General features: G+C 54.3%; 2 protein-coding genes across 4 annotated transcripts; one reads left to right on the plus strand and one right to left on the minus strand.

Annotated features, from left to right (window-relative positions):
* Positions 1 to 225: 225 nt before the first annotated feature.
* On the plus strand, positions 226 to 13,076 carry EXTL1 (exostosin like glycosyltransferase 1). The gene is made up of 11 exons (XM_033114462.1): positions 226 to 1,847; positions 6,788 to 6,878; positions 7,173 to 7,280; positions 8,148 to 8,270; positions 8,815 to 8,947; positions 9,142 to 9,248; positions 10,111 to 10,200; positions 10,897 to 10,983; positions 11,328 to 11,488; positions 12,545 to 12,716; positions 12,871 to 13,076. The coding sequence occupies exons 1-11, from the start codon at positions 1,078 to 1,080 to the stop codon at positions 13,039 to 13,041; spliced, it is 2,013 nt and encodes a 670-aa protein (XP_032970353.1). The 5' UTR covers positions 226 to 1,077; the 3' UTR covers positions 13,042 to 13,076.
* Positions 13,077 to 13,203: 127 nt separating this feature from the next.
* SLC30A2 (solute carrier family 30 member 2) lies at positions 13,204 to 24,275 on the minus strand. Of its 3 annotated transcripts, none has more exons than XM_033114464.1 (8): positions 23,429 to 24,275; positions 22,546 to 22,766; positions 21,284 to 21,430; positions 20,442 to 20,595; positions 19,542 to 19,716; positions 18,721 to 18,826; positions 17,478 to 17,612; positions 13,204 to 13,627 (listed from the first exon to the last, which is right to left on the minus strand). In XM_033114464.1, exons 1-8 carry the CDS (start codon positions 23,476 to 23,478, stop codon positions 13,449 to 13,451), a joined length of 1,167 nt encoding a protein of 388 aa, XP_032970355.1. In that variant the 5' UTR covers positions 23,479 to 24,275; the 3' UTR covers positions 13,204 to 13,448. The 3 variants fall into 3 exon arrangements, with proteins under 3 accessions (XP_032970355.1, XP_032970356.1, XP_032970357.1); XM_033114465.1 differs by lacking the exon at positions 13,204 to 13,627 and adding an exon at positions 16,728 to 16,996 and having other exon boundaries at positions 23,429 to 24,074; XM_033114466.1 differs by lacking the exon at positions 13,204 to 13,627 and adding an exon at positions 16,941 to 17,057 and having other exon boundaries at positions 23,429 to 24,108.
* Between the last annotated feature and the right edge of the window lie 928 nt (positions 24,276 to 25,203).

Raw genomic sequence — 25,203 nt, forward strand, 5'->3', positions numbered from 1 at the left:
GTTGATGTGAGAATTCAGACACAGAGGCTTTGATAGCTCTTGGCAACCTGTGAGGTGTGGTCCTTCCTGCTTATTATTAATAGCAATCAAGGAAACTGGTTTGGAAAGGGTTAAGTGGAGACCCTGCCTCCCAGCCAGGAGCAAATCAGAGTTGGCGGGGGAGGAGCCAAACTGCCTCTAGGAGAGACATCTAGACCGGCCAGATGTTGCTTGGAGAGGGAACAGAGAAGACAGCGACGGGGCTTGGGGGCCATGGGGCAGGGGCTTGGTGCAGGGTGCCTGGCCTCTGCACCGTGATAGCTCCAAACCAGAGCGTGCAGGGACAGCTTCTGGGGGGTGGAGGGGAGGGGCCGAGCTGCCTGAGCTGGGGACAGCGGCAGGGTGGGAGAGGACCAGGATCAAGAGCTCTCCCTGCACCCAGGCAAGGGGCACTGGCTGCACCCAAGCCTTGACCTCAGCTGACCCTAATAGCCCGCATAGAGCACAGGGTCTAATTTTAGCTGAGCCATAGGGCCCGAAGCCCAGGAGTGCCTGTCAGCGGGAACAGGGGTGGCCAGGGCTGCTCAGGCAGGGGAAGGATTGGGGAGACCACCCCTGCTCCTTCCAGCCCTGTACCCTGTCCAAACCGCCTCTTTGGGAACCCTAATGGGTCCCCCATGGCCTGGCAGACGGTCCTCCTCTCCATTGAGGGCTGGGTCAGGGGGTGCAGCCATGAGAGCAAAAGGACCAGAAGGACGAGGCCTAGCAGCTGGGACAGGGGTTGCGTCAGCCTGAATAGTGCCCAGGGGCAGGGGGCCCTGCTGGGAGGGCAAAGGTTGGCTTGGTTGTCCAAAGGCAGAGGAAGCAGAGTCCTGACCACAGGGAGACAAGGCCAGAAAGCTGGGTCCTCCTCAGCCTCCTTGTGCCTGGCTGGTGACTTGCTGTTTGACCTTACACTGGCAGCCTGCTCTTGATGGGCCTCAGTCTTCCCATCTGTACAATGAGGGTGCTGAACTAGAAGGTTGATCCCAGCTCCAGCGATCCACCCTCAGGTCCCAGCTCCTCCTGCTTCCCCCAGTCTTGGCTGTGGGTGGCCACATGCAGTCGTGGAGAAGGAAGGCCCTCTGGCTGGCACTGTTGACCTCCTGGCTCCTTGGCCTCCTGGGAGTTTTCCCCCTTCTCCGCCTAGCAGTGCCCACCAGACCTCGGGCAGAGTCCCCCAAAGGCTGGCCCCGCTGGCTGGATGCAGAGCTCCTGCAGAGTTTCTCCCAGCCTGTGGAGCTCCCAGAAGATGCCCCTCAATCTCCTCTAGCCCCCCATAACGGCAGCTGCAACTGGGGAGCTTGCTTTGACGCCTCGAAGTGCAGGGGTGGTGGTTTCAAGGTATTCACGTACCCAGCCGCTGACCCCATCTCTGAGACGCAGCGCAGGATCCTGGCTTCCATTGAGGGATCCCGCTACCACACATTCAGCCCTGCCGAAGCCTGCCTCCTCCTCCTCAGCCTGGATGCCTCGGCTGGAGAGTGCAGCCCGGGGCCCCCACAATGGAATGGGGGCAAGAACCATCTGGTCCTCCGACTCCACTCAGCCTCCTGCTCCCAGACCTTCCAGCTGGGACAGGCGATGGTGGCTGAGGCCAGCCCCACAGTGGACACCTTCCGGCCTGGCTTTGACGTGGCCCTCCCGCTTCTCCCTGAAGCCCACCCATTGCGAGGTGGGGCTCCCGGCCAGCTGAGGCAGCATAGCCCCCAGCCCAGGGTGGCCCTGGTGGCCCTGGCAGAGGAGAGGGGCGGGTGGCGCATGGCAGGCACCAACTCTTCTGCATGCCTCTGGGATGGGCGCTGTGAACAGGACCATGGACGCAAGCAGTAAGTGGACCTTTCACCTCAGGGGCTGGTCGGGAGGGGTCTGAGATGGGAGTGAGCCCAGAGGCCCGGGTCGAGGGCAGGATTGAGGTGGGAGAACCAGCTAGTCCTGGCCAATTTAGGCCTCAGCTACAACAGGAGGGAGTCAAGTTAGACAGTAAAGAACAATACCACCAAGATGGTGATTTGCCACAAGTGGTGTCCAAAACAGGTTTGGAGTTCCCCCTTAAAGATCTTTAAAAATATAAAACTATGCTCACTCCTACTTACTCTTTTTCTCTTATTCCAATCCCTCCTTCCCTAATATTTTATTTATTATACACTTCTATAGTGCTTGCTCTGTGCTAAGCACTTTCCTAAAGAATGATTATAATGAGATGATACTAATTGCTGTTATCGAGTGTTGGTGTACCAGACACTGAAGCTCAAAAAGGTTAAGTAACTTGTTTGAGGTCACCCAGCCAGAAAGAGCACAGCCAGTATTTTAATTCAGAATTGCCTGTCTCCAAAGCCTTTAGCATTAGAATTCTGAGTTTTGAGGAAGAGTTTATGATCAACCCCGTCAAATGTCTCAAAGCCATGGAGTTTAGTAACTGGTCACAGATGGGAGCTGCTCCTGTGTCTAATTTTGGGGAGTTAACCTCTCAGGGAAACAGGCTTTGGTTACAGCAAATATGAATTAGGTTAGACCTACAGAAGAACTTACTGCCAAGGAGAGTCCTGAATACATACAAGGGGTACTGGGGCCTATGGGACGTGGAGAGCTTCTTTAGAAACTTCTCTCTACCTGGGCTAGTTGGGGTGACATACCTCAGGTGATAAAGCAGTTAACCCCTAAGCATCCTAAACCCTCTGCACCCACAGGAGGCCAGCAGTATCCAAAAGGAGTATGAGCAGGCAAGAATGAAAGTCCTTTTGAGGTTATCCAGGGCCCCCACAGCAGAGGGTTCCCTCACCATCTCCAGTAGCAGACCTGAGCTGGAACCTGTCACTCTGGTCTCCTTCCCTTGCTCCCACCCTCAGGCACCTCCCTATTCTCTGCTAGAACAACATGGACTATTCTGAGCTCCACTTTCCTCCCAGGAATTCTTCACGTGACCATGCTCCATTTTTGCCTCTGCTTGGGGCTTTTGGGGCTTCTCTCAGCCAAAGGGCTCTTGGGGGAATGGAATCCCTCTACCTCCTGAAGGCACATGACCTCCGGGGAGCCCTGCAGCCAGGGGTGAAAAAGGAATTGCCCCCGTCAGCCCCCAAGGCCCTTCTGCCAGGACCCATCCCTAACGGGCATCCTCAGCAGTAACCCGAAAAGTCTGGATCCACCAGTCACCTCAAGCTCAGAGCTCAGGCAGAACTCACCTTTGGTGACAAGGTTCTCCGCTCACTGTGCCCTGCATCGCTTTTCTCATTTGGCACTTAGTAGCTAGTCTTGCTTACAGGAAGTTCTTCTTTCAGCTGACTTTAGTTACTGCTAAATGCAATTGGCTATTGGTGAATCTGAAAGCTATTGCCGCCTGAACCTCTTTGAGAAACTGAAAGTTAGGGAGCTGCACACAGTAGGTAGGTGTTCAATAAATGTTTACTGACTGATCCAACATTGGCCAAAACTGGCCATGGTTTCCTAATCAATGTGGCCACCCTCTAAGTAGCATTTTTGATAAGTTTATTTCCAAGGTGTGACACCTGGCAGGCTCTCATTGTCCTCTGAACGTCTGGAAGTTCTGTCTTTGGCTTCAGCCCACCTGCAGGGACTCCATAATCTCCGTAAGGGTAGTTTGAGCCTTAGTTTCCCAGAAGTGCTAGGCAGCTGCCTGAGTGAGCCAGATAGTACAGGGACAGAGGGAGAGAGGGAGGCCTACAGCCACAGGGCCAGCCCCTGGAAGGTGGCCTGAATAAACAACGGCGGGCCAGAGAAAGAGGCAATTCAGTCCCCACCACTGTCCCACATTCCCTCTGCTGGCAGAAGAAGGGGGAGGGGAAGAAGCGAACATTTGGGGAGAGCTTGCTCTGGGCGAGGCTCTGTGCAGCCCCACCTTACATAAGTCATGGCTAATCCTCCGAAGCACCCTGCTAGGGAGGTATTAGTATCCCCATTTCAGAGAACAGGAAATCGAGGCTCAGAGAGGTGGAGGGAGCCAGCCAAGGGGCTTTGGTGACAAGCTCCTTGGTTCACCAGGGCCTCCCTTCGTGTTTCTGATCCAGTGCTTGGCAGCAGTAGAGATGGAATTAAACCCTGCACTTCTGGCTCCAAAGCCCATGGTTTTCCACCTTCATTGAACAGTCTCCTATTGCTTTGGAATAAGCCTCCACCCATTTAAATTGTTATTTATTTATTTTTATGAATAGGGAATTCATTCACATGGTACAAAATTCCAAAGGCACAAAAGGGTATACAGTGAAAACTCCCTCCCACCCCGTCTCCGGCCACCCAGTTTTCCTTCCTGGAGCTAAACACCACTTCCAGTTTCTCTTGTGACTTTTCTGAGGTCCCGTGTGTGTGCACAAGCCATGTGTACATATGTTCTCCCAGCTTTTTGTTTGTTTACATAAATTCAGTGCATGTTTTAAAGTCCCCTGGGCATAGGGGGCACAGTGCCAAGGGCTCATGACACTTTTAGGGGCCCATGAAAATGTTTTCACTTTTTTGAGAATCAGGAGGGAACACAATGAGCTCTTAGGTAGAAGAAAATGTTTTCATAGATTGTTCATTTTTATATGTACACAGTTAACTATCATTTTTACAATTGTTTTGTGGCCAAGCGCCCACAAAGGCCAAAGTGCCTGGGGCATATGGAAGGAGGTAGAGCCACACTGACTCCAGCCTTGGGCACCAAGGCCCCCAGTCCAAGGCTGGCAACTTGCATGGTCACAGAACGCCAAGACTTCATCAGCAGTTACCACAATGACCCCTCTGTAACACACACTCTCTCTCACATACATACATACACAGGCGCTCATCCAGCCTCTGCTTATTTACCTCTACTGATGGGGAACTCACCACCTCCCCAGGCCACCCACTGGCTACTTGCAGCCAGCTTCATTAACAGAATTTATACTGACATTGACCTTTCAGACAAGGGTCCGTTGATCCTGGGTCTATCCTCTATTGCACACTGAGCATGCCTTCATCCAGCTCACCGAGTGCCCAGTCTTGGCCAGGCAATCTGCAAGACCCTGTGGATACTGAGATGAGGGATACCACCCTGCCCTCAAGTAGCTCTGTCTTGTAGACAGACAAGTTACTGGTTACAACGCACATTGCTAAACAGAGAGAGGCTGTAAAAGCTGCCTGCCTGGCTGCTGTACTGCAGAGCTATGAGACCTCTGTGGGCCTCACTTTCCTCATCTGTAAAATGGGATAATAACAGCCCATACCTCCCATCTCATAGGGTTGCTATGAGAATGAAGTGAGGTAATGCATGTAAAGTACTTAAACATATACTTTAGAATGTAAACATATACTGCCTGGAACAAAGTATATGCTCAATAAAGGTTCATTAGTACTGCTACAGGGCACACAGAGGCGGTGGGAGCAGAGAGGTGGGAGCCATCTCTGAAGAGATCAGGAGGGCTTCCCAGAGGTTTGAACTTGATGTTTGAACTTAGATATTAAGACCTAGTGGGAGGAATTTCTCAGGCGGCAAGACAAGGAGGGGTGCTCCAGGCTGAAGCAGGACATGCAGAGACACAGAAGAAGGTACAGGGGAGGCTAATGAGGGCTGAGAGGTTTAGCTCATTCATCAAACTCTTTGTCTCTGGGTTCTCTAAAGCCTTAATCTTAGGCATTTTCAGTCCCTTAAGGCTTTATTGGGGTGGGAGTGGGGCTGTAGGTGGCTGGTGCTATGGCTTTTAATGAGGTGGAGAGTGTCCTATTGTTTAACTTGTGGCATCTTCCAGAGAAAGCTGGTGGATACCTGAGCACTGGAGAAAGAAGGCAGGGGTCCTCTGGGAGACCCCTAGCAACAGCTCTGGGGTGGTTCAAATAACCCATGGTCAGGAATTAGCATACTTTGGTTCTATTTCCAGCTCTGCCCAACTCTTTCGGAGACCCTGAGCTAGTCCTTGGGTCTGAGACTCGGTCTCTCCATCTATTCAACGGGGGTTGGTCCAGAGACTGACTAAGTCCTCCGAGGAGTGCTTCTTGAAGGTTCAGACTCAGGACCAGATAGGCTGTATCAAGGACCTTCTGGGCCCTATTCATCAGCCCCACCCTGAGCAGGCCTGTGAGCCCAGGAGTCCTGTCTGCCCACCCCACCCAGTGGCGAGGTTATAGGCAATGCTTCCTTGGGTGGGCAGTCCCAGGGAGGTGGTTCTGAGGAGCGTGTGACTCCCCCTCCCACGGGCACACACAGGCTGAGTGTGGCCCTGGAGCTGGGGGTGGAGGTGGGAGGAACAGAGGAGGCCTGTCCTCTGGGCTAGGGGGCCTCTGGGCAGCAGCTTCCTGTGTGGTTCCAGGCTGAGGGCCCAGCCCACCTCATGACAGAGGAGCCTTTCATGGGCCTCGCTCTCGGCCTGGGGGGAGGGCAGGGCATGGAGGCCACTCAGGTGAGGGCTGCCGGGGAGTCTGCAGCCTGCGTGTGGCGGAGCAGTAGGAGGGCAAACACATCATGGCCAAGTCTGCCCGCAGCCTCCCATTTTGCAAATAAGGGAAACTGAGGCCCAGAGAAGAGCAGGGAGGTGTTTCAGACCACCAAGGGCAAAGGCAAAGCTAGAACGGTGCTCCTGCCTTCCAGCCCAGCTGTGGGGAGGGGCAGGTGTGAGGCTGGCACATGTGTCAGTGCGTGGCTGTGCATGAGGTTTGTTAACATATAGAACACGATGGTGGGTTTGTACATTGTGAATTTGGGGGTGTTGGTGTGGGTCTGGGAAGCCATTGAGGGAGCCAGGTGGGGGGAAGGGCAGCTGTCTCAGGCCTCTTGGACTGGACCCCTCCTGTGCCTCCTTAGGACCCACCCTGGGGCAACACTGCCCAATGCCACCTTCTGCCTCATCCCTGGCCGCCGTCCTGATGCCTCGCGCTTCCTCCAAACCCTGCAGGTACAACCCCCAACTTGGCCATCCCCTGTCCCTGCCCCCCCACACTCCTGCTCTGGCCCCAGACCAATGGGAAGGAGTGGTGAGCTGCCCTTTACTTCTTTACTCTGGGACTCAGGTGTGCCTGCATCCACATTTACCTCACCCTCGGCAGAACTCCCCCCTCCAAAAACAACCCCCATTTTTCCCTCCTCTTTGCTCCTTGCCCCCAACAGCAGCAGCTGCTGACGCGGAACTGGGAGGGGGGAGTGTGTACAGGGTGAGACTGGGTTCCCCAGTGACGCCCCTGCCCCCCAGGCTGGCTGCATCCCTGTGCTTCTCAGCCCTCGCTGGGAGCTGCCCTTCTCCGAGGTCATCGACTGGACCAAGGCAGCCATTGTAGCCGATGAGAGGCTCCCACTTCAGGTAACTGAGGGCCCTGCCCGCGGGGTGAGGACTGGACCCAGTACATAGGAGGGACCCCAGGATCCCAGCCCCCAGGCTAGCCTCAGTTCTTTCCCCCATCTATGCAGTATATTGATGATTTCCCCCCCAGTTCCAAGCCTCTGGGACTCCCATAGGAGCAGATGGAGGCAGAGACTTCTGGAAGTTCTGAGAGCAAGTCCTGAGCCTCTTTCAGCCTCAGTTTTCCCATCTGTACAATGTGTTAGACCAGATGATCTCCGTGAGTCCAGCCCCACTGGTCCATAACTGCTTAAAATACCCAATTGAAGGGAAGGGTGTACACAGGCACACACACACACACACACACACATCCAAAATTGGAGTGCCTCCATGACGCTTTGTGTGGAAAAGCAAAAGGCACACTGACTTTTCCATCGGATGAAACTAATTTTGCCCAGCTGCGAAAAACATATGTGCGAGCCTTGAATCCACGGAAAAGTAAGAATGACGTATAAGGAGTTAGTAACAATAGCTACCATTCATTGAGCCTCTACAATGTGCTAAGCACTTATTATGTATCATTTAATTTAATCCTCACAATCACCCTATGAGGCAGGTACAATTATTACCGCCACTTTATAGATGAGAAAACAGACTCAGAGGTTAAGAAGCTTGTCCACAATCACAGCTACTAAATGACATGTAAACTCAGCCCTTGAACTCTTGATTGCTATGTTATCTGGGACTTGGCCAAGAGCGGCTGCTTCTAACCTATTCGGAGAACCATGAGAGGGCTTCTGGTTTCCAGACCTCCAACCGCAGGCTGTCCCCGCCCCAGGGTCAGTCAGGGCCTGACAAGGCCCCATGCCTTCTCCTTTTCTCCCTCAGGTCCTCCTGGCTGCCCTCCAGGAGATGCCCCCCACACGGGTCCTCGCCCTGCGTCAGCAGACCCAGTTTCTGTGGGACACCTACTTCTCGTCAGTGGAGAAAATCGTCCATACCACTCTGGAGGTGAGGTGGAATCACCTAGTGTGGGCCCTGGTGCTTAGCTCCTGTCTCATGCCTGTCCCCTCTCCAACCCCCCTTTCCGAACACCTCCCCTGCCATGATTCTAGGATGAATCTGAGATTTGACTGTGAGCTCTTGGATAAGTTCCTTCGCCAATGTTGGCCTCAGTTTCCCCATCTGTAGAGAGACAGCTGTGGCAAACAGATTTCAAAGCATGCGCCAACTCCAGTTGATGGGCGGTGGCTGCCTGGGTGCTGTATTGGGAGGGGTTCTGGGTCTGCAAAGAATGTCATGAGCTATTAGTGATCTGTCATAAGTGAGGAAGGAGAGGGAGGCAGCAATCTGCCACCTCTGACACCAGCACTGAATGCCCCCTACTCTGGACTTCTGCATCCACACCTTCTGTCTCCAGCGATCTGATGATGCAGTTGCCGCACCCCCATAGCCTGAAGGGGGAGGTGCAGGGTACACCAGGTCCTCACTTTCTGAGACCCCACCCCCTTCCACCCTGGCCACACCCCCTGCACAGCCCTCTCTGACTTCACAGATTATTCAGGACCGGATCCTTGGAGTATCTGCTCACCCCTCGCTGTTGTGGAACAGCCCCCCGGGGGCACTCGTGGCCCTGCCCTCCTTTTCCACAAGCCCCTCGGACTTTCCCTTCTACCATCTACAGCAGGGTAGGCCTTGGGGATGGGACTTGAAGTCCCCCATCAACGCTCCCCAAGTCCATCCCAGCCTCAACCATAGAGCCCTGCCAAGACCCTCCCTGAGTCCCCAACATTTCTCCTGGCTCCCGGGGTCCCCAACTCAGGTCATTCTCCAGGGGAATCTGTCCCCTCCCACCCTAATAGCCTGTGTCTCATTCCTCCAGGTTCTCGCCCTGCAGGCAGGTTCAGCGCCCTGATCTGGGTGGGGGCCCCAGGCCAGCCCCCCCTGAAGCTCATCCAGGCGGTGGCAGGCTCCCAGCACTGTGCCCAGGTCTGCCCCCTTGCCAGCTGCGGTCCTGGGATCCAGGGTGGGGGCAAAGTACAGCGCAGGGCCTTTGGAGACATCCAGAACCCAAGGATAACCATGCATCTTGGGGGGAGCCACATATTTGGGGGTAGGCACAGGGAGGACTTCCAACTGCCCCTGCTGCTTCTTTAAGTCCCATGTTTCTAGTACCTTCCCCTCAAACCCCTCTCTGCCTCCCCATTTAAATTGATGACTCCATCTAAAAAGCAGGTGCCTCTTGGGGAGGCTGAAGTAAACGTGTGTTCATTTATTCACTCAGCAGCCACTTTCTGAGCACCAGGCCCTGGGCTTGATGCTGACGATGCAGAGAAAATGCGGGAAAGGGTTCTGCCCTGGGATTCAGATTCAGTTAGCATTTCCTGGCACACAGACTCTCAAATCTCACTTCCTGAGAAGCCAGAGAGACACTTGAAAGTATTCACACAGCAGGGAACCAGTGAGCTCAGCCAGGGCATAGATGAAAGGGCAACAAAGACAGAACATTTGACGGGGCTGGGAGTGATAAAGGAGTAGGAGGAAGAGAATGAAAATCTTCCAGAGAAGATGGGGATGGGACATGGGGTCGGGGCCCAAGCTAGGGGCTACCACCACCACCAACTCTCGAGTTCTAATGCCACAGGTAACTACCCTTGTGTCACCAGAATTCCTACCTTCCAGAAGCCCAGAGGCAAGAACAGAGCAGCAATGAAAGAGCTTTGGCTCCAACTAAGCTCTTCTCCTCCCAAACTCACATATACAGCTACGCCCCCATGTTTCTTCCATCCTGAGAAGGGTCGCTCAAGGGATTTTTCTGCCCCAGACTTGTGTACACTCCCTTTCCTCCTAGATCTTGGTTCTCTGGAGCAGTGAGAAGCCACCCCCACCCAGGTGGCCTGAGACAGCAGTGCCCGTGATAGTCATGGAGGGGCCCAGGAAGGTGAGGGGTGGGGAAAGGTGTGGAAGGGGTGGGCTCAACCCCGGAAGGCCGGAAACTGGGGAGGGCATTTACTTGGCCTGAGCCAAAACCAGACTTCAAATTGGGCCTAAAGAAATCAGACGGGGTTTTGGCTGCAGGCCTTATAGAAATGATCTCTTCCATTCCCTGGCCCTTGTGAATTGTGCTTCCAGAGAACTGGGGAAAGGCAGAGGGAGTACATAGGATGTCTCCGATGAGGGACAGAGGAGAAATCTGGGATCCTGAGGAAACGTGGACAGATGGCAGCAAATTGGGCCAGAGGGGGGTAGCTTCTGAGAACCTGGGATGGGGTGAGCCACCTGCTTGCTATGTGGTCTGGGAAAAGTCCCTTCATCTCTCTGGGCCTGTTTCTTTCAAATGAAGGATGTTTAACAAACCCCCCAGGGTTGAGGTGAGCATCTAATGTGAAAGAAAGGGGTTCTGAGAGGTCAAAACTGGAAGGGCCCCTAGACACCAACTGTCCCATTTTATCAAGGGGGAAATTGAAGTCCAGAGAGGTAAAATGAGTTCCTCAGGTCCAAGTTCTGGGCAGCTTGCTGTTTTCACTGCCCTTCCTCCTACACAATGCCTGCAGGGCTCCTGCTTAGCAGACACTCAGATATATTCACTGTGAGAGGTTCCCACCGCTGAGTTGCCCTCCCTTCCCTCCCACTGTAGGTCAGTGACCGCTTCTTCCCGTACAGTGCCATCAACACTGATGCCATCCTCAGCCTTGATGCCCACAGCAGTCTTTCCACAAGTGAGGTGAGGACTGGGCCCAATAGGAGCCCAATGTGGGTGGGGACAAAGCCAGAGGGCCCTGGCAGCCCCTCAGGTTCCCAGAGCTGGGAGGGCCCGAGATCCAGAGGTCTAGCCTCCTGCCTTTGAAACTACCCCAGCAAGCCACTCAGCCTTCTCCTTAGAAATATAATAGAAGCTTCCCAGACTCGTCTGAAAACATTTTTTTCAGCTCCCAGCTAGAAAAGTTCCCCTAAGCATCCCCTGGAAACTTTCATGCTCCCACCTCCTTCTTCCCTGAGTCACCTCAGCTAGTTGCCTCCATATCTCTGGATATTCCTTCCTCACACCTCACTTCAATATCTCCCCAGGTGGACTTTGCTTTTGTGGTGTGGCAGAGCTTCCCGGAGCGGATGGTGGGCTTTCTGACGTGGAGCCACTTCTGGGATGAAGCCCGGAATGGCTGGGGCTACACTGCCAAGAGGTCCAACGAATTCTCCATGATCCTCACCTCGGCTGCCTTCTATCATAGGTACAGGTGGTAACCCAGGCACCAGGATCTGACAGCCAGAGACCCGCCCTCTTTAAACCAGGAGCAGGGTGGGATGGGCGTGAACACAGCAGTCAGCCTACAGCCCAGAGGTCCAGGTTCAAGGCACAGATCTACCATTTCCCCGTTGAGGCTCAGCTTCCTCACCTGTAAAATGTATTCACCTCACAGGGCTGGTGTGATAATCAAGTGAGAAAACCATATGAAGTGCTTGGCACACAAATGGTAGCCAGTGCTATTTTAAGTACAGCCATTGAAGAGGGTAACGACAGTGTTTGGGTTTGGTGGTGGTGGTGGGGTGACAAGAGAATGATCCTGATGCTTTATAAATGTGTGTGTGGAAAAATAATAAAATAAAATACATTTTAATGAGTATAAAAAGTAAATAAATGTGGGTGTGATCAGCTGGGACTGCCCAAGGCCTTCCAGAAGCTTCCTGAAGCACCCCAGTTTTGGGGCAGGGCCTCTTTAGAGGGTTTCCTTAAACATGTTTAAACCAAATATGTGCAACCTGAAACCTCTTGTAGATTTATCCAGGAGCTCTGAAGGAAACTCGGTAGGGTGAAGAATATTCCTAATGTCTGCAGGGTGGGCCCAGGTTATTCTGTTAGAATGGCTGTGTGACGCAAGCTCTCGTGGAGCAGCGTCAGCCTGGCTCATCCACATCCTTCCTGACGCTGGTTTTGGAATAGACTTGGAACCAGCTGGTTCCCCCCACCCATCCTCAATCTGGCTCTGAGTTCATACCTCAGAGAATGGTGTGGGGGCCCCAAGAAGCTGTGAGGGAGGAACAGGGAGTACACCACTGGCTGCAGACAAGCCAGAGCACAGAGCAGTGGGGAGCGCTTAGTACGTGGGGTGGGAGCTCTCTGAAGTGGCCAGGGCTCAGAGAAGGGAGCGGGACTTTGGTAGGAGGCTTGGTGATGGGGTCAAAGGGAGAGTGAGGTCAGGAATGAGGACAATGAGGCGTGTGTGTGTGTGTGTGTGTGTGTGTGTGAGAATTCCACCTCAGCCTCTCTCTGTCCTCCCCTTACCCAGGTATTACCACACCCTCTTCACTCACTCCCTGCCCAAGGCTCTGAGGACCCTGGCAGATGAGGCACCCACCTGTGTGGACGTCCTGATGAACTTCCTGGTTGCAGCGGTCACCAAGCTGCCCCCCATCAAGGTGCCCTATGGGAAGCGGCGTCAGGAAACCAGAACACCACTGGTAAGGATGGCGGGTGACCAATGGGAGAGCACTGGCTGGGGTAAAGAACGTTCCTTCTAACCGGCTAAACCAAATCCTTCTGCTGCAAGGGGGGGGGGGCGAGGGGAGTTCACAAGGACAGAAAACCCTCCAATGCTTCTCGTCTCGCTCTTAGGCGCCTCGGGGCCTCGGGCCTGCGCCTGCAGACCAAGACTGCATCAACCAGATGACGACAGGGTTCGGCCAGATGCCCCTGGTGTCCTCTCGACTCCGTCTGGACCCAGTGCTCTTCAAGGACCCGGTGTCCGTGTTGCGCAAGAAGTATCGCAGCCTGGAAAAGCCCTAAGAGGGACCCGCGAAGGTTCCAGATCTACTCCCAGGGGGCGCTGCACCTGCTTAGAGGGGGAGGCTCGGCTCAGATGTCCCCTCCTATGGGACATCTGGGGATGCAATCAAGGCGCCCAGTTGGCCAACACACCAGATCCCCAGTGGCCAATGATAGTCCTCGTGCCCGGAGGGGGCGGGGCCTCGCCCCACCCTCCAACCCAGCTGCCTTTGTCGGTCCCCAACTGCACCGCGCTTTCTCTGTTGCGGTGCCTCTTGCTGGCGCTGATCCCTCCGCGGAGCTCACTTTTACTTGTCTTTCAAATCCTAGCCTGTTCCAGCGGCTTGCCTGACCCCCTCCCTATTCCAGATCGGTTTGGTCTCCTTTGCGTTTTTACAGCCCGGAGTTTTTCTTAGTCCTGGCACTGTTCATGCTGCCTTGCTGCCGTACACCGTCCGGCCACAGGACTGGCTGGGAGTCCCAGAAGGGCAGGGTCGTGTCATCTCTCTGGCCTGGCAGGTGCGCCACGAATATTTAGCGAACAGATAGATGGGAGAGACATCAACTGCGTGCCCGGCCCTCTGCGGACGGTGGCGGGAGTGCGGGACTGCGTGTGCCGAGTGAGAAGACAAAACATCCCTTAGTCCGGCGGGAAGGCAGCTACCCGCCAGGCGCAATCCTTGAGTCCCAGCGATGGAGCAAAGAGGTGCCGGGAAGCCAGTTTCGGGGCTTCCTCACCCACCGGGTGGAGCAGGGTGGGGAATGGAGGAAAGGGATGCGAACGCAGACCCTCCTCTCAGGCTCCGCCGTCGCCCTGCACTACCAGTCCGGACCTCTAGAGGTCAGCGCCGCACCGCACTCCCTTCTCCCCAAAAGTGAACGGAGTTTTCCAACATCCGTGGGTCCCGCAGCCCGCAGGGAAACGTGGAGGCTCGGTGGTGCGCAGCCCGAGGTCTCAAAACTCGGGCGGTTGGGGCGGGAGAGATCTGAAAGAATAGTCCCACGCTTTGGCCCACACACTTAGGACTAAGAAGGGCCATTTCTAGGTGGGCTGGGTGGAAGCAGAGGCTGTCTCAAGTGCCTGGAGGTGAGAGTGTGGTGGGGGAGGAGCCGCTGGGTTCTCCTGGGTTCATCCACCTGTAACTGGAATTATCACTTCCGAAATAAAGCCTGTGTCCTTGCCCCCTCACGCTCAGGCTATAAATACTTATACAGCAGCTGCGTGGGGGAGGGGGTCAAATCTAGAGAGGTGGGGGAGGTGGGTCCAGCCCAGGTCCAGGGTGTCAGGTGTTTTCCTGCTTTGATGGCCTCGCAGCTTTGGAAACTCCCGTGACTAGCTCGCTGGCAGGAACATGCTGTCCCCCAAGGACTCTCCAAGGCCTCCCACCCCCATCCTCCAGCTTGACCTCTGACCTCTGGATGACTCAGGGCCTCCCTGGGGCCAGTCACAGCTGGGGGTAGACAGAGGGCTCTCCCTTGGGAAGAACGGGCCCGCTGGAGTTTTTTGCGGGGGAGGAGGGACTGGGAGTTCAAAGGTAGGGGAGGCAGCCTGGCCCAGGGTCAAGAACAGTTGAGGATAGGTGAGGAAGTACACAGCTGCAGCCCAGGCAGCCTTCCCAGGGCAAGGGCATGTAGGGCTCTGAGTGCCAGGCCCATCCAGTAGAAAGAGACAGCTTTCCCCTCCCCTCCCCATTCTAGTTGTGGCACCCAGAACACTACCCAGGACATTGAACTGCCTTGGCATAGCCTTGCCCATGGGGAGGGCACTGCCAGGCCCAAGGACTCACACTGTAACATGCAGCCCAGAGCAAGTCCCCAGCCCCTGCTGTATGGGAGGCCTGGGTGTATGAGGCAGAAAACCCAGACCGTCCTCATGCTGACTGTGTGACTTAAGGCAAATGACTCAACCTCTCTGAGCCTCCTCCATTTTCTCATCTGTAAAAAATGGAGCACCACAATGACTGTCTGGAGAGGGGTATAAGGACCTGGCATACAGTAAAGCTCAGGATCCAGGTTCCTGGGGCCTGCCATCGCTGAAGGGGAACGAGAAGAGGTTGAGTCCCTTGCGATTGAGGTGGAGTGGAGCACAGCCTTCAGCAATCCCCCCCCACACACACTTCTAAGCCAACACAAATGACTTCCCACAGATTTTGAGGGGCTGAAGAACCTGCTGACCTAGATCACAGGCAACCCTGAATGACAGTGCTGGAAAGGCACAAAGAGGTCATTTCACAGATGGGAAGAACGAGGCTCAGAGGGGGAGGCCAGTGACCAACCCCTCCTCCTCCCACCATGGGTCAGGACAGAATCAAGACAACTCAGAGCTGTCCCTGGGGAGGCTGGGAAGCCCAACTGGCTCCAAAGCAAGGCAGCCTCAGGAAACATCTTTCCAGGATAAAAATAAAAGTAACTACTCTTCACTCACCAGGTGATCAGGTGCTTTGCAGACTTTGGCTCCGGTCCTCATAACAACCCTATGAGGTAGGTGTTACCGTGTTTCCCCGAAAATAAGACCTAGCGAGACCAGGGACTCTAATGCATCTTTTGGAGCAAAAATTAATGTAAGACCCGGTCTTATATAATATATGATGTGATGATATGATATGATATAATATAATATAATACTCGGTCTTATATTAATTTCTTCCTCCAAAAGACGCATTAGAGCTGATGGTCCAGCTAGGTGTTATTTCGGGGAAACAGGGTAACATTCTCAGATGAGAATCTGAGGTACAGCCAGGCTGACTTGCCTAAGGGCATGTGCTTGTTAATGGCAGACAGACCACTAGACCAGGGCCACCTGATGACTGCGCACGCTGCCTTCTCTGTGAGACTAGGGACAGGTCTCCCCCCTTCATCTTGTAAACACAACCTACCCCCAAATTCAGGAACTTTCACCCAGTGTCTCTTGTTCCAGTTGTACAGTCCCTCTTTGTCCTCTACCCCCAAGTTCAGAGCAGGTCAGAGCTGGTCCGATCAAATCTGATTTCAGGCTGAGTTCCCTGGGACACTTATCAGGCTGAGAAGTGGCCCAGGAGCTGTGAGGTGATTAGGGTGGGACCCAAGCTGAAATCCCTGTACCCCTCTTTTGTGGCCAGGGCATCTTTGTGTTGACACAACTTCTTGGGCTGGGGGAATAGGGACAAAGGAAACCAGCCAGGTCCTTACCTAGTCAGAAGCCTCCTCCCTCTAGGAAAGGGAAATGCTTGGCTCACAGCCGAAGTGACTACCACACAGACAGGACTTGGGTGCCCCCTGGCTTCCCATTTCAGGGGGACAAGAAGAGAGTGCACGATCCTCACAACGCCCCAACCCCCACGGCCTCCTTAAATCAGATTGTTGTTAGAGACAAAGGGAGGGGACTCTGTACCTGGACTTCTTCACAGATTCATAAGACAAAGTCCAGATAGACTGAAAACAGGAAATGAGATGGCTAGGTAAGGGGATGTTAAGGCCATTCCCCGCTCCAGCACCCATCATGTGCCTCACTGCCTTTCCCTGAGGCTGGTGGTAGGACAGCATTGGCTGAGGATTAGACCCAAAGCCAGACCACCCGGAGCCGACCCAGGAGCCAGAAGAGACGGGTCACATTAACTTGCCACCTGGAGTCCCCATCCGTGGGCTGGCTCTAATCAGCTGGGGAGGCAGGGGCAAAGCCCCATTCCCGGAGTGGGCAAGGCTCCTCCACACTGAACATGGAGCAGAGGTCAGGAGAGGGAAATCGTTTATAACACAGACGGGGTAAACAGAGTCCTGGCTGGACCTGGGGGACCCTGGGCCCTGCCATCTGCAGGTCCTGTCCCTGCCCCAGTTGGCACCTGGCCAGGCAGTCAGTCCGAGGGGCCCTGGCACGCCTGGCAGTCCTTCATGTCTTCAGAATAGTCCTCGATCTGGATGGTCATGGTGTGGAAGTGGAACTTCCCCTGAAGGCGGGTGCTGGCTGCCTTCAGCACAGCCTGCGCGTCTGTGTTCTGAGCTGGGGACCAAGAGGACACACCAGGGAAGGCACCAGAGAACCGTTTACTCACTCTTGGGCCCTTAGGAACAATCAAGAGACTGACTCTCATCCCCTACCCCCAGCAGAACAGGATAGGGGACCATGAACATTAAGAAACCCCAGATTTCACCCCTGCCCCAGGCAACTTGGTTCCCATACCTAGCACAATCCCCAAACAGCAGGAAAAACACAGGCTTTAAGGCTTTCCTCTGCCACTTATGAGCTGTAAAAGCCTGGGCAAGTGACTTTACTATCTCACCCCACCCCCAGCCTCAGTTTCTCCATCTATAAATGGGATTGTGATGATCAAATTAAATAATGTGTGCAAAGCACTCAGCATGGGGCCAGGTTCAAAGCATGGGCACTGCAAGCGTCTGGGGTCCTCTAGACCCATCAGGGACGTCCCAGGCTTCTGGCTGCCTCTCTCCCACACCCTACCCGGAGGGTCCCCACCACTCACCAATGGCAATGTGGACAGACAGCATGGGCTGGGCCACAGTCAGCGCCCAGATATGCAGGCTGTGCAAGGCTTCCACCCCCTCCACGGACAGCAGCAAATCCCGCACAGCTGTGAAGTCCACGCCTTTGGGCGTCCCTGAGGACGGCAGGGATGGGGCTGAAGGAAACTGCTCCCTTCCACCCGTGCTGGTTCCTGCTCCTCGAATGTCATCTCAGAGAAGACCTTCTTGGCCAGCAGATGTGATGTTTCCCCCATCTCCCAAACGAGCCCCATCGTATCACTTTGTTGTTGTTTTCCTCTCCACACTTAACACTGTCTGAAGTTATCTCACTTGTTAGTTTTCTGTCTGTCTCCCCCTCTAAAACGGCAACTCCACATGAGAGCAGGACAGCCTGTTTTCTTTACCATCCTATCCCCCTCAGTGCCCAGAACAGTGCCCAGACATAACAGGAGCTCAATAAAAAAGGTTTTGTGGGGTTTTTGGGAATGAAAAGAAGGGCAGCTGGAGATCCCTGCACCCACATGGGGCATCCTGACCATCACTTTTATCTGAGTCAGTCACATTCTTGGAGGAAAAACTCTGACCTGCAGCTGGACACTCCTGCTGACCCCAGACCAGAATCCAGGCTGACCCTGCCCACACAGAGACCCATGACCCAAGACCCTGGAGCACAAGAAAGCCAGGTGAATGAGTGTGGTAACTCAGAGCAGATTATTCACCACTACCTGGCACCCCTCGAAGCCCAGCCACCAGGGCTTTGGAAAAAAAGGCCTGAGCTGGAGTGGATTCGGCAGCCCTGTCCAACACCAACTGTCTTTTTCTGAGCTTCAGTCTGCCCGCCTCCCTTCCGCAATGGGAAGCATATCTTCACCCCTCACTCTGCCTGAGGGGAAGCAAATGGAGACAGAGGAAGTGTATGGGGAAGGGCTGAAGTGCCAGGTGCTGCAAATACCACCCAGGAGCCAAGTGACTAGTCAAGGAGGACACCCAGCAGGGAGGAGGCACCCTTGGGCCTAGGGGGAAGGGAAGGCATGGTCCAGGGGACATTTCCAGGAATGGCCATACCTGAGGGCCCAGCTTGATGCCAAGATTTGCCTGGGGCCCCAGGAGGTTCTCCAGCCTATGCCAGGCTCCAGAGCCTGGCTCCCCATCAATGTGCTGGGATTCGACCCCTACGCCCACCCCTGGAACTTCAATAGAGCAGGAGAGCCAAGAGCAAAAAGGGAGCCCAAACCCAGTTACCTTCCATCAGCACCAGGATCACGTCTCTCAGGATGGTCAAGGTTGTCCCCAGGACCAGGATGGAGAAAAGGAAGGTGCAGATGGGGTCTACGTACTTGTACTCTGGCTACAGGAAAAAGGGAAGGCAGAGCTGGGGTTCAACACCTATACATCAGCTTCTGTTCTCCCTTCCCACCTCGCACTGTCAGGAAGAGGGGCTCTTGGCGGGGTGGACATGAGTCTTACCCTAGCCCTGCCTCCCAGCTTATTCCATGCCCGGAAAGGCAGGCAGGACAGACCACAGTTCAGGATAAGGCATAGTTCCTTCCCACCCCTCCTTGACCAAGGGGCTGAGGCATGGACAGAGCTAAGTGGAATCTTACACAACATCTAGTCCAATGTCCCCATTTTACCAGAAATTAAGGCTCCGTTAGAGCAAGGGACTCACTCCACATCACACAGCTAGCAAGGACTGGAGCCAGACTTCACCCTCAACCCTCGGCTCTTTCAAATACACCACACTGCCTCTCTGTGCCGGGCAATGCCCAGGCTTCGGCAGCACAGAGTGCTGGGTTTGAATCTGGCTCCACAACTTACCAGCTGTGTGACACAGTGCAGGTCACTGAGCGTTTTCTGAGCTGCGAAAAACACCAGTACAGGGTTGTTGTGAGGATCAGAAATTGGATAAATGTTCCTTCCCTCTCCCCACGCTTTCTTTTGCCCAGAGATGGGAGGGAGCTAGAATCTAGAAGGGGTCCTGTGCGGAAGGAGCCCCCAGACGATCTATATTCTTCTGCCCATCCCCCCCTTCCAGCCCACCTCTCTCTGTCCCCAGCTCTGACCTTAAAGTATAAAATATAGGCTGCCACCAGGACACCCAAGCTCTGCAGCAAGTCTCCAATCACGTGGATAAAGGCAGCTCGAACACTGGGGTTCTCCTGCTGCTGGCTGGGGTTGTGGCTGTTTCCATGGCTGTGGCTGTGCCCGTGGCCAGACTGGTGAAGAGTCAACCCCATTCTACAGAAGTGGAGACAAAGCTAAGGGGCTCACTGAGGTAGCAGGTAGAGACCACCCATTAGGTCTGGCCAATCTGTGGAGCAAAAATCCCAACCCCCAGACTGCCGATCCCTTTGGCCATGTGAGGAGCCTGACCCACATGGCATTGGCTTAGAGTGCCACAGGACAAAGGGTTCACCTCCAATGCCAGGCTGAGTCTGGGCTCAAAAATGCCCCAGTGCCAAATCTCAGAGCACGAGGGTACCATGGAGGTTATCATTTCCCCCACCATGTCACAGATGGGGAAGCTGAGGCCTAGAGAGGGCAGTGGCTTGCCCAAGGCCACTGAGCAAGGGACAAAGAACCCAAATGAGACCGATGCTCTGTATACCCTGCCTCTCTCTGACACCAATTTCAGGCACATCAGCTGGAAAAAGGACTTGTGTTCTGCCCCTAGGGACATCTGCTCCTGCAAGAACTAGACTCACCCCTCCCCACTTCAGATAGGAAGCCTCCCAGGTTATTCACTGATATGTATCTGGGAGCAGGGGTGGAGTTGATGCTGCCCCAGACTTACAGCTCCCGATGGCCTTGGCCTTAGGCAGGATCCAGGTGTTCCAGGTGCCAGAGCTCAGACCATCAGGGAAACTCTCCCGGTAGCCTGTACTGGTGTGGCCTGGCCGGCATCCACCAAGATCAAGCACAAGTACGCATGTGAGAAGCGGGAGGAGGGAGGACGCACTCACATGATGTTTATGGCCACAGCACAGCCTGCTGTTATCAGCATAGTGTCCCCTTCGATCTCATAGTCCCCAGAGATCAGCCGCTCCACTGCCAGGTACACCAGTACCCCAGTCACGACCCAGATGGACAGCACGGAGAGTAGGGCTCCCAGGATCTCTGAGGAAGAACCCACCCCAACACCAATCTTACCATGGCGCCCTAAGGCTGAGGAGATCTCTCTTTCCCTCCAGTACCCCCACTCCCACCCCTCAAAGTCAGGGCCTGGGTCTGAATGGGCTCTGCTGAACGTGTAGCTGGCATGGTTGTACCCTGTCGTGCCACTCATACCTCTGACAATGTCAGAGCTAGAAGGTACTTAAGAAGTCACATGGGTCAAACCTTTTTGTTTTACATGCAAAGAAACTGACTTATTAAAATATATACTATTGCTCAGCAGGCAAACTGAAGCTTCTGAGGAGGAGAGGAAGGGCCGTCTCCCACCAAGACGAAAATGAGAATGTAACCCAGAGATGAACTAAAGAGGGTTTACATCCTATTTCTTCAGCCAAGAAGGCGTGGCTGAGCTTTCCTGCCCCTCAAGCTGATACATGGAGTTACGTGCAGAGTTAATGCCATAGTCATTTATTCTTGAAGTTTGCCACTTCATTTCTTAGGAAGGTGAACTCTTCTTCCCTGTAGACTAGGAGTTCCCCGAGGACAGAAGCCAAAGTTGACATGTTCTTCCCACACCCAAGCCACCCTCCTGGTCTCACTCAGGGACCCACCACCATTGCAGCCACCTTAGAACCCATGTCTTAACCCACCCCTCTCCCAATCCCACCCCCATCCAGACCAGTGCTCTCACCAGCTCGCTGCCAGCCGAAGTTCATGGTCTTGGTGGCCGGCCGGGAAGACATCCAGAGGGAGAAGAGGCTGATGAGCATGCTGGCAAAGTCAGTGAGCAGATGGGCTGCGTCGGTCATGATAGCCAAGCTATGTGCTAGGTACCCACCTGCAGGGGCAGTACCAGGAGGGTGGAGGGTCCTTATCAGCTCTCCAAGAAGCCAACTTCCCAGACTGTGTGTGTAGCAGGGAAACCATGGACTCTGGAGAAAGATACAGGAACCGGGACCTCTCCACCCATTCACTGTGTAACCATGGGCAAGTGATTTACTTTCTCTGTACCTCAACTTAAACAGGACTAACAATATCTACTTAGAAGGCGAATGTGAAAAATCAAGTTCAAATAGGGCCTGGAAAGCATAGCAGGCATTCAGTAAATGTTCTTTCCTTCTAGGCATTTAGGTCTTCCCTTACCTACTAATTGTGTGTGATCTTGGGCAAATTACTTGATGTGCCACTTTCATCATCTGTAAAATCAGGAGACTGACAGCACCCATATGATAGCACAAGGTTGTTGTGCGTATTGCATAAGATAGGTGCATATAAAAGACTTAGCATAGGGAATATAGTCAATAATACTGTAATAACAGATGGTGTCAGATGGTACCAGACTTATCAGGGTGACTACTTCATAAGGTATGTTTAATCACTATATTGTATACCTGAAACTAATATAATATTGTATGTCAATGGTAATTGAAAAAATTAAATTTTTCTCAATTAAATTTTTTTAATTAATTAAAAATTTTTTTAATTTAAAATTAATCTTTTTTTAAACACAGCATAGTGAAAGTCTGATAAATGGGGCTATAGTATGGTTGACCCTTGAGCAACATGGGTTTGAACTGCACCTGTCCACTTATTCCTAGATCTTTTTCAGTAAGTACAGTGGGCTCTTCATATCTGCAGGTTTGGAATCTGCAGATTCAACCAACTCCCCGATGAGAAAGAGTAATTCCACATTCCCAACTGTGGAAGGAAAATACCGTTTTCCATTCACATTGGTTGAATCTGCAGATGCAAAGGGTGGACTATAGCTAAGTTTTGGGGGAGTCAAAAGTTACATGTGGATTTTGCACTGTGTGAGTCGGTGACCCTAATCCCCCACGCTGTTCAAGTGTCAACTGTATTAATGTTACTGGCTTACATTACAGGGGAAAAGTCTTTTAGATCATCCAGACTATCTACAAGCCAATTTCATTTAATTAGCACAAAAGTCCTTACCAACTACTTCCCCAATCATGAACACCAGGCAGATGGCAGAGGCCACATAAAGCTGACGACGGGCCCGCTCCTTCTTGGGGTCACAGTGACTGCCAGGACTCTTCTGAGTGTGACAGTAATGATTGCTCTCCACAGCCAGCTCAATGGCTGGCAAATCCACGCCAGGTGGAGGCAGAGAAACCCAGCCAGCCCCATCCTGCCACAGAGATCCCGTATAAGAACTGGCCAGAGAAGAAGAGAAAGAGGAGACTCAGCTCTGAGATGGAGGCAAGGAGAGTTGACTCCACTCCTAGCTCTCTGTGGGGCCTTGGAGGTCCCATGTGTCCAATTAGGAGAAGAGATAAGGGTGCTCCAAGCTCGAAGTCCCTGAGGAGTGACCAGAAGCTTGTGTTCGCAGGTGGGTACTAGGGGAATGACCAGTCTGCAGGAGTCTAGGGGTACTGGCCCAGGTGTTCTTTCCTGCCCCATCCCTCCCAGGGCCTGGAGGAGACAAAGACCTTGGGAACTGGCCAAGGGGCGGGGCGGTCCACCCGAGCGCGGAGAAGGAACAGAGCTCTGGCTCGGGAAGATGGACAAACCCCCATCTCGCGCACCTGGGGACACAGGGCCTCCGAGGCCCGGGCTGCCCCGGGGGCAAAGTGCCTGGCCGGGGGCGGGGCTCTAGGCTTCTCACTCCAGACAGGCTGGCAAGGGTCAGGCAGGATCTGTACGTGAGGGAGTGATGATCCCGGTGCCAAGCTGGATTTCCCCTTTCCCCTTCTCCTCCCCTCCTGTGTGGTCTCAGTTCAAGCCGCCACACAGCCACCCAAACCATCCCAGGATAGCAAACGAGGTGCGTCTGATGCTGCTCAAATTCTCGCCCTTCCCCACACTTTCGCCTTACCGGGCTCCGCGCCTGGCGTCCAACAAATGTTGCTTATCCGTGGCCTTCATGCGGCCCCGCGCGCCGGGAGCTAGGTCGGGAAGCGGCGCGCGGACGCCCGGTGAAGTGAGTCCCGGAAGTGGCGCTCGGGACACTCGGGGGCGCGGACTCACCTGCGGGGTGAGCTCCGCGCGCCGTGCCCGTCGTCCTACTCGCTCCCCCAGCCCACCTCTCCGCCTCGCGCCTGCTCGGGCCCCGGCCGCGCTGGGGTCGCCTTGGGATCGTCCGGCTCCAGTCCCCGCTTTGCGCGCAGAGCGCTCCCGCCTCTCCGCGTCCCGCGTCTGCCCGCTTTATCTCGCCCTCGCCACCCCGTGTGAAGCGGCCCGCCGCGCGTCGTGTGCAAAAGCCCGCGGGGTATGGGGAGGAGGTGGCCGGCTGCAATGGATGCTCCGAAGCTGCCCCAGAGCACCAGTCCCATGCACCCTGGGGCCCGGGGATCCCATCTGGCTTGTAAGGAAAAGCCTAACTGCTTCCACTGAGTTAGGACTGGGCTTTGGCTGCGTTCGCTGTCCCCCGCCCGGGGCTGGCAGCGTCCCACCAAGAAGTTCTTGGACCTTGGTTTGTAGAAATCCGCTTTGGGCCCCTGGAGGGCAGGAATGTGGCTCCTGAGGCTAGGGTTGTGTCTTCCCCACAGGCTGGAGATTCCTGGGAATTTGGTCGGTTTCCACCCTCAGGCTGCAGCCGCCTAAGGTCGGTTGTGTTCGGCTCTGGCAGGGGGCTCCTGGGGGCGGGGCCTGCCTCTCCTCGGGCCGAGGCTGTGGCCCTCTTTAGGACTGACTAGTTGGAACTGCCCGATCCATTTTGCCACGGAAACAACGCCAGTTTCTCACCTGCGCGCTCCGATTAGAATCTGGGGTGACCGGCTTTATCTCCACCCCCTACATAGGACAGTGTCGCGCTTCAGCAGCAGTCTCCATCTGGGCAAAGCTCACACCACCACCATCCCTTCTCCCCTGGCCCCGCAGCAGCTCACAGGAGCCCCAGCAAGGTGCCAGGCGTGGTGTCCCGCGGGGAGAAGCTGGCCAGTCCTTTGTACCGGCTTCGTAGCCCACTCTCTGGAAGCTAAGTCCTTCCACAGGGGTTTTCAGGGGTCCCCGACGCTGGCCTCTGATAGGTGCACTGTATATAGAAAGCACTTTGGGTTGGTGACCTCCCTAGCAAATCACCCCATCATCCCCAACGCCCTTGGTCGGGCGGCCACGGCTTGGGTATGGCCCCTTACAGAGACAAGAGCACACACCACTGGTGACCAGGAGGGACTCCTTGAATCTGTCCCCCAAACAAGAGTCATCTTGTTAGGAGACTAAGTGCGAGGAGTAATGGTGGCAGCGGCACACGTGCCTGAAATTTAGCTTCTCCATTTCTGGACTCTAAGTGTGGAAAACCTTGACCTCAGGCTGCCTGGCTTTCCTGGTATAGTCTAAGGACCAAGAGACTCAGTACTACCTGGAGAAAGTGTGAAAATGCAGGTGCCAGCTCCCTGCATTTGGGTGCGGAGCCTGAGAATCTGCATATTTACAAGATTCTCCAGGGATTTCTGTACAGGAAAGTTTGAGGACCTCTGCGTAAAGTCTTGCAGGTCATCTCAGATACGCCCCTTTAGATTATAAGCTCTTTGAGAGCAGGGATGTATTTTGTACTTCTATTACATTTTGATCCAGCTCTGAGCACCTACGGGGCGCTTAATTACATACCTGTGAATTGGCGTGAAATAAAGATGCGTACAAATATCAGGC

Source organism: Rhinolophus ferrumequinum, chromosome 9, assembly GCF_004115265.2.
Source record: "Rhinolophus ferrumequinum isolate MPI-CBG mRhiFer1 chromosome 9, mRhiFer1_v1.p, whole genome shotgun sequence".
Lineage (NCBI taxonomy): Eukaryota > Metazoa > Chordata > Mammalia > Chiroptera > Rhinolophidae > Rhinolophus > Rhinolophus ferrumequinum.

What these genes read in the sequence shown, in the direction of transcription:
- EXTL1 (XM_033114462.1), top strand. Translation starts at nt 1,078, where the DNA reads ATGCAGTCGTGGAGAAGGAAGGCCCTCTGGCTGGCACTGTTGACCTCC. An exon ending in ATGAGAGGCTCCCACTTCAG is followed by an intron (nt 7,281 to 8,147) that starts GTAACTGAGGGC and finishes TTTCTCCCTCAG; the next exon opens with GTCCTCCTGGCTGCCCTCCA. An exon ending in GCAGTCTTTCCACAAGTGAG is followed by an intron (nt 10,984 to 11,327) that starts GTGAGGACTGGG and finishes ATATCTCCCCAG; the next exon opens with GTGGACTTTGCTTTTGTGGT.
- SLC30A2 (XM_033114464.1), bottom strand. Translation starts at nt 23,478, where the DNA reads ATGAAGGCCACGGATAAGCAACATTTGTTGGACGCCAGGCGCGGAGCC. An exon ending in CATGATTGGGGAAGTAGTTG is followed by an intron (nt 21,431 to 22,545) that starts GTAAGGACTTTT and finishes CTGCCCCTGCAG; the next exon opens with GTGGGTACCTAGCACATAGC. An exon ending in GTCTGTCCACATTGCCATTG is followed by an intron (nt 13,628 to 17,477) that starts GTGAGTGGTGGG and finishes CGGCACACGCAG; the next exon opens with TCCCGCACTCCCGCCACCGT.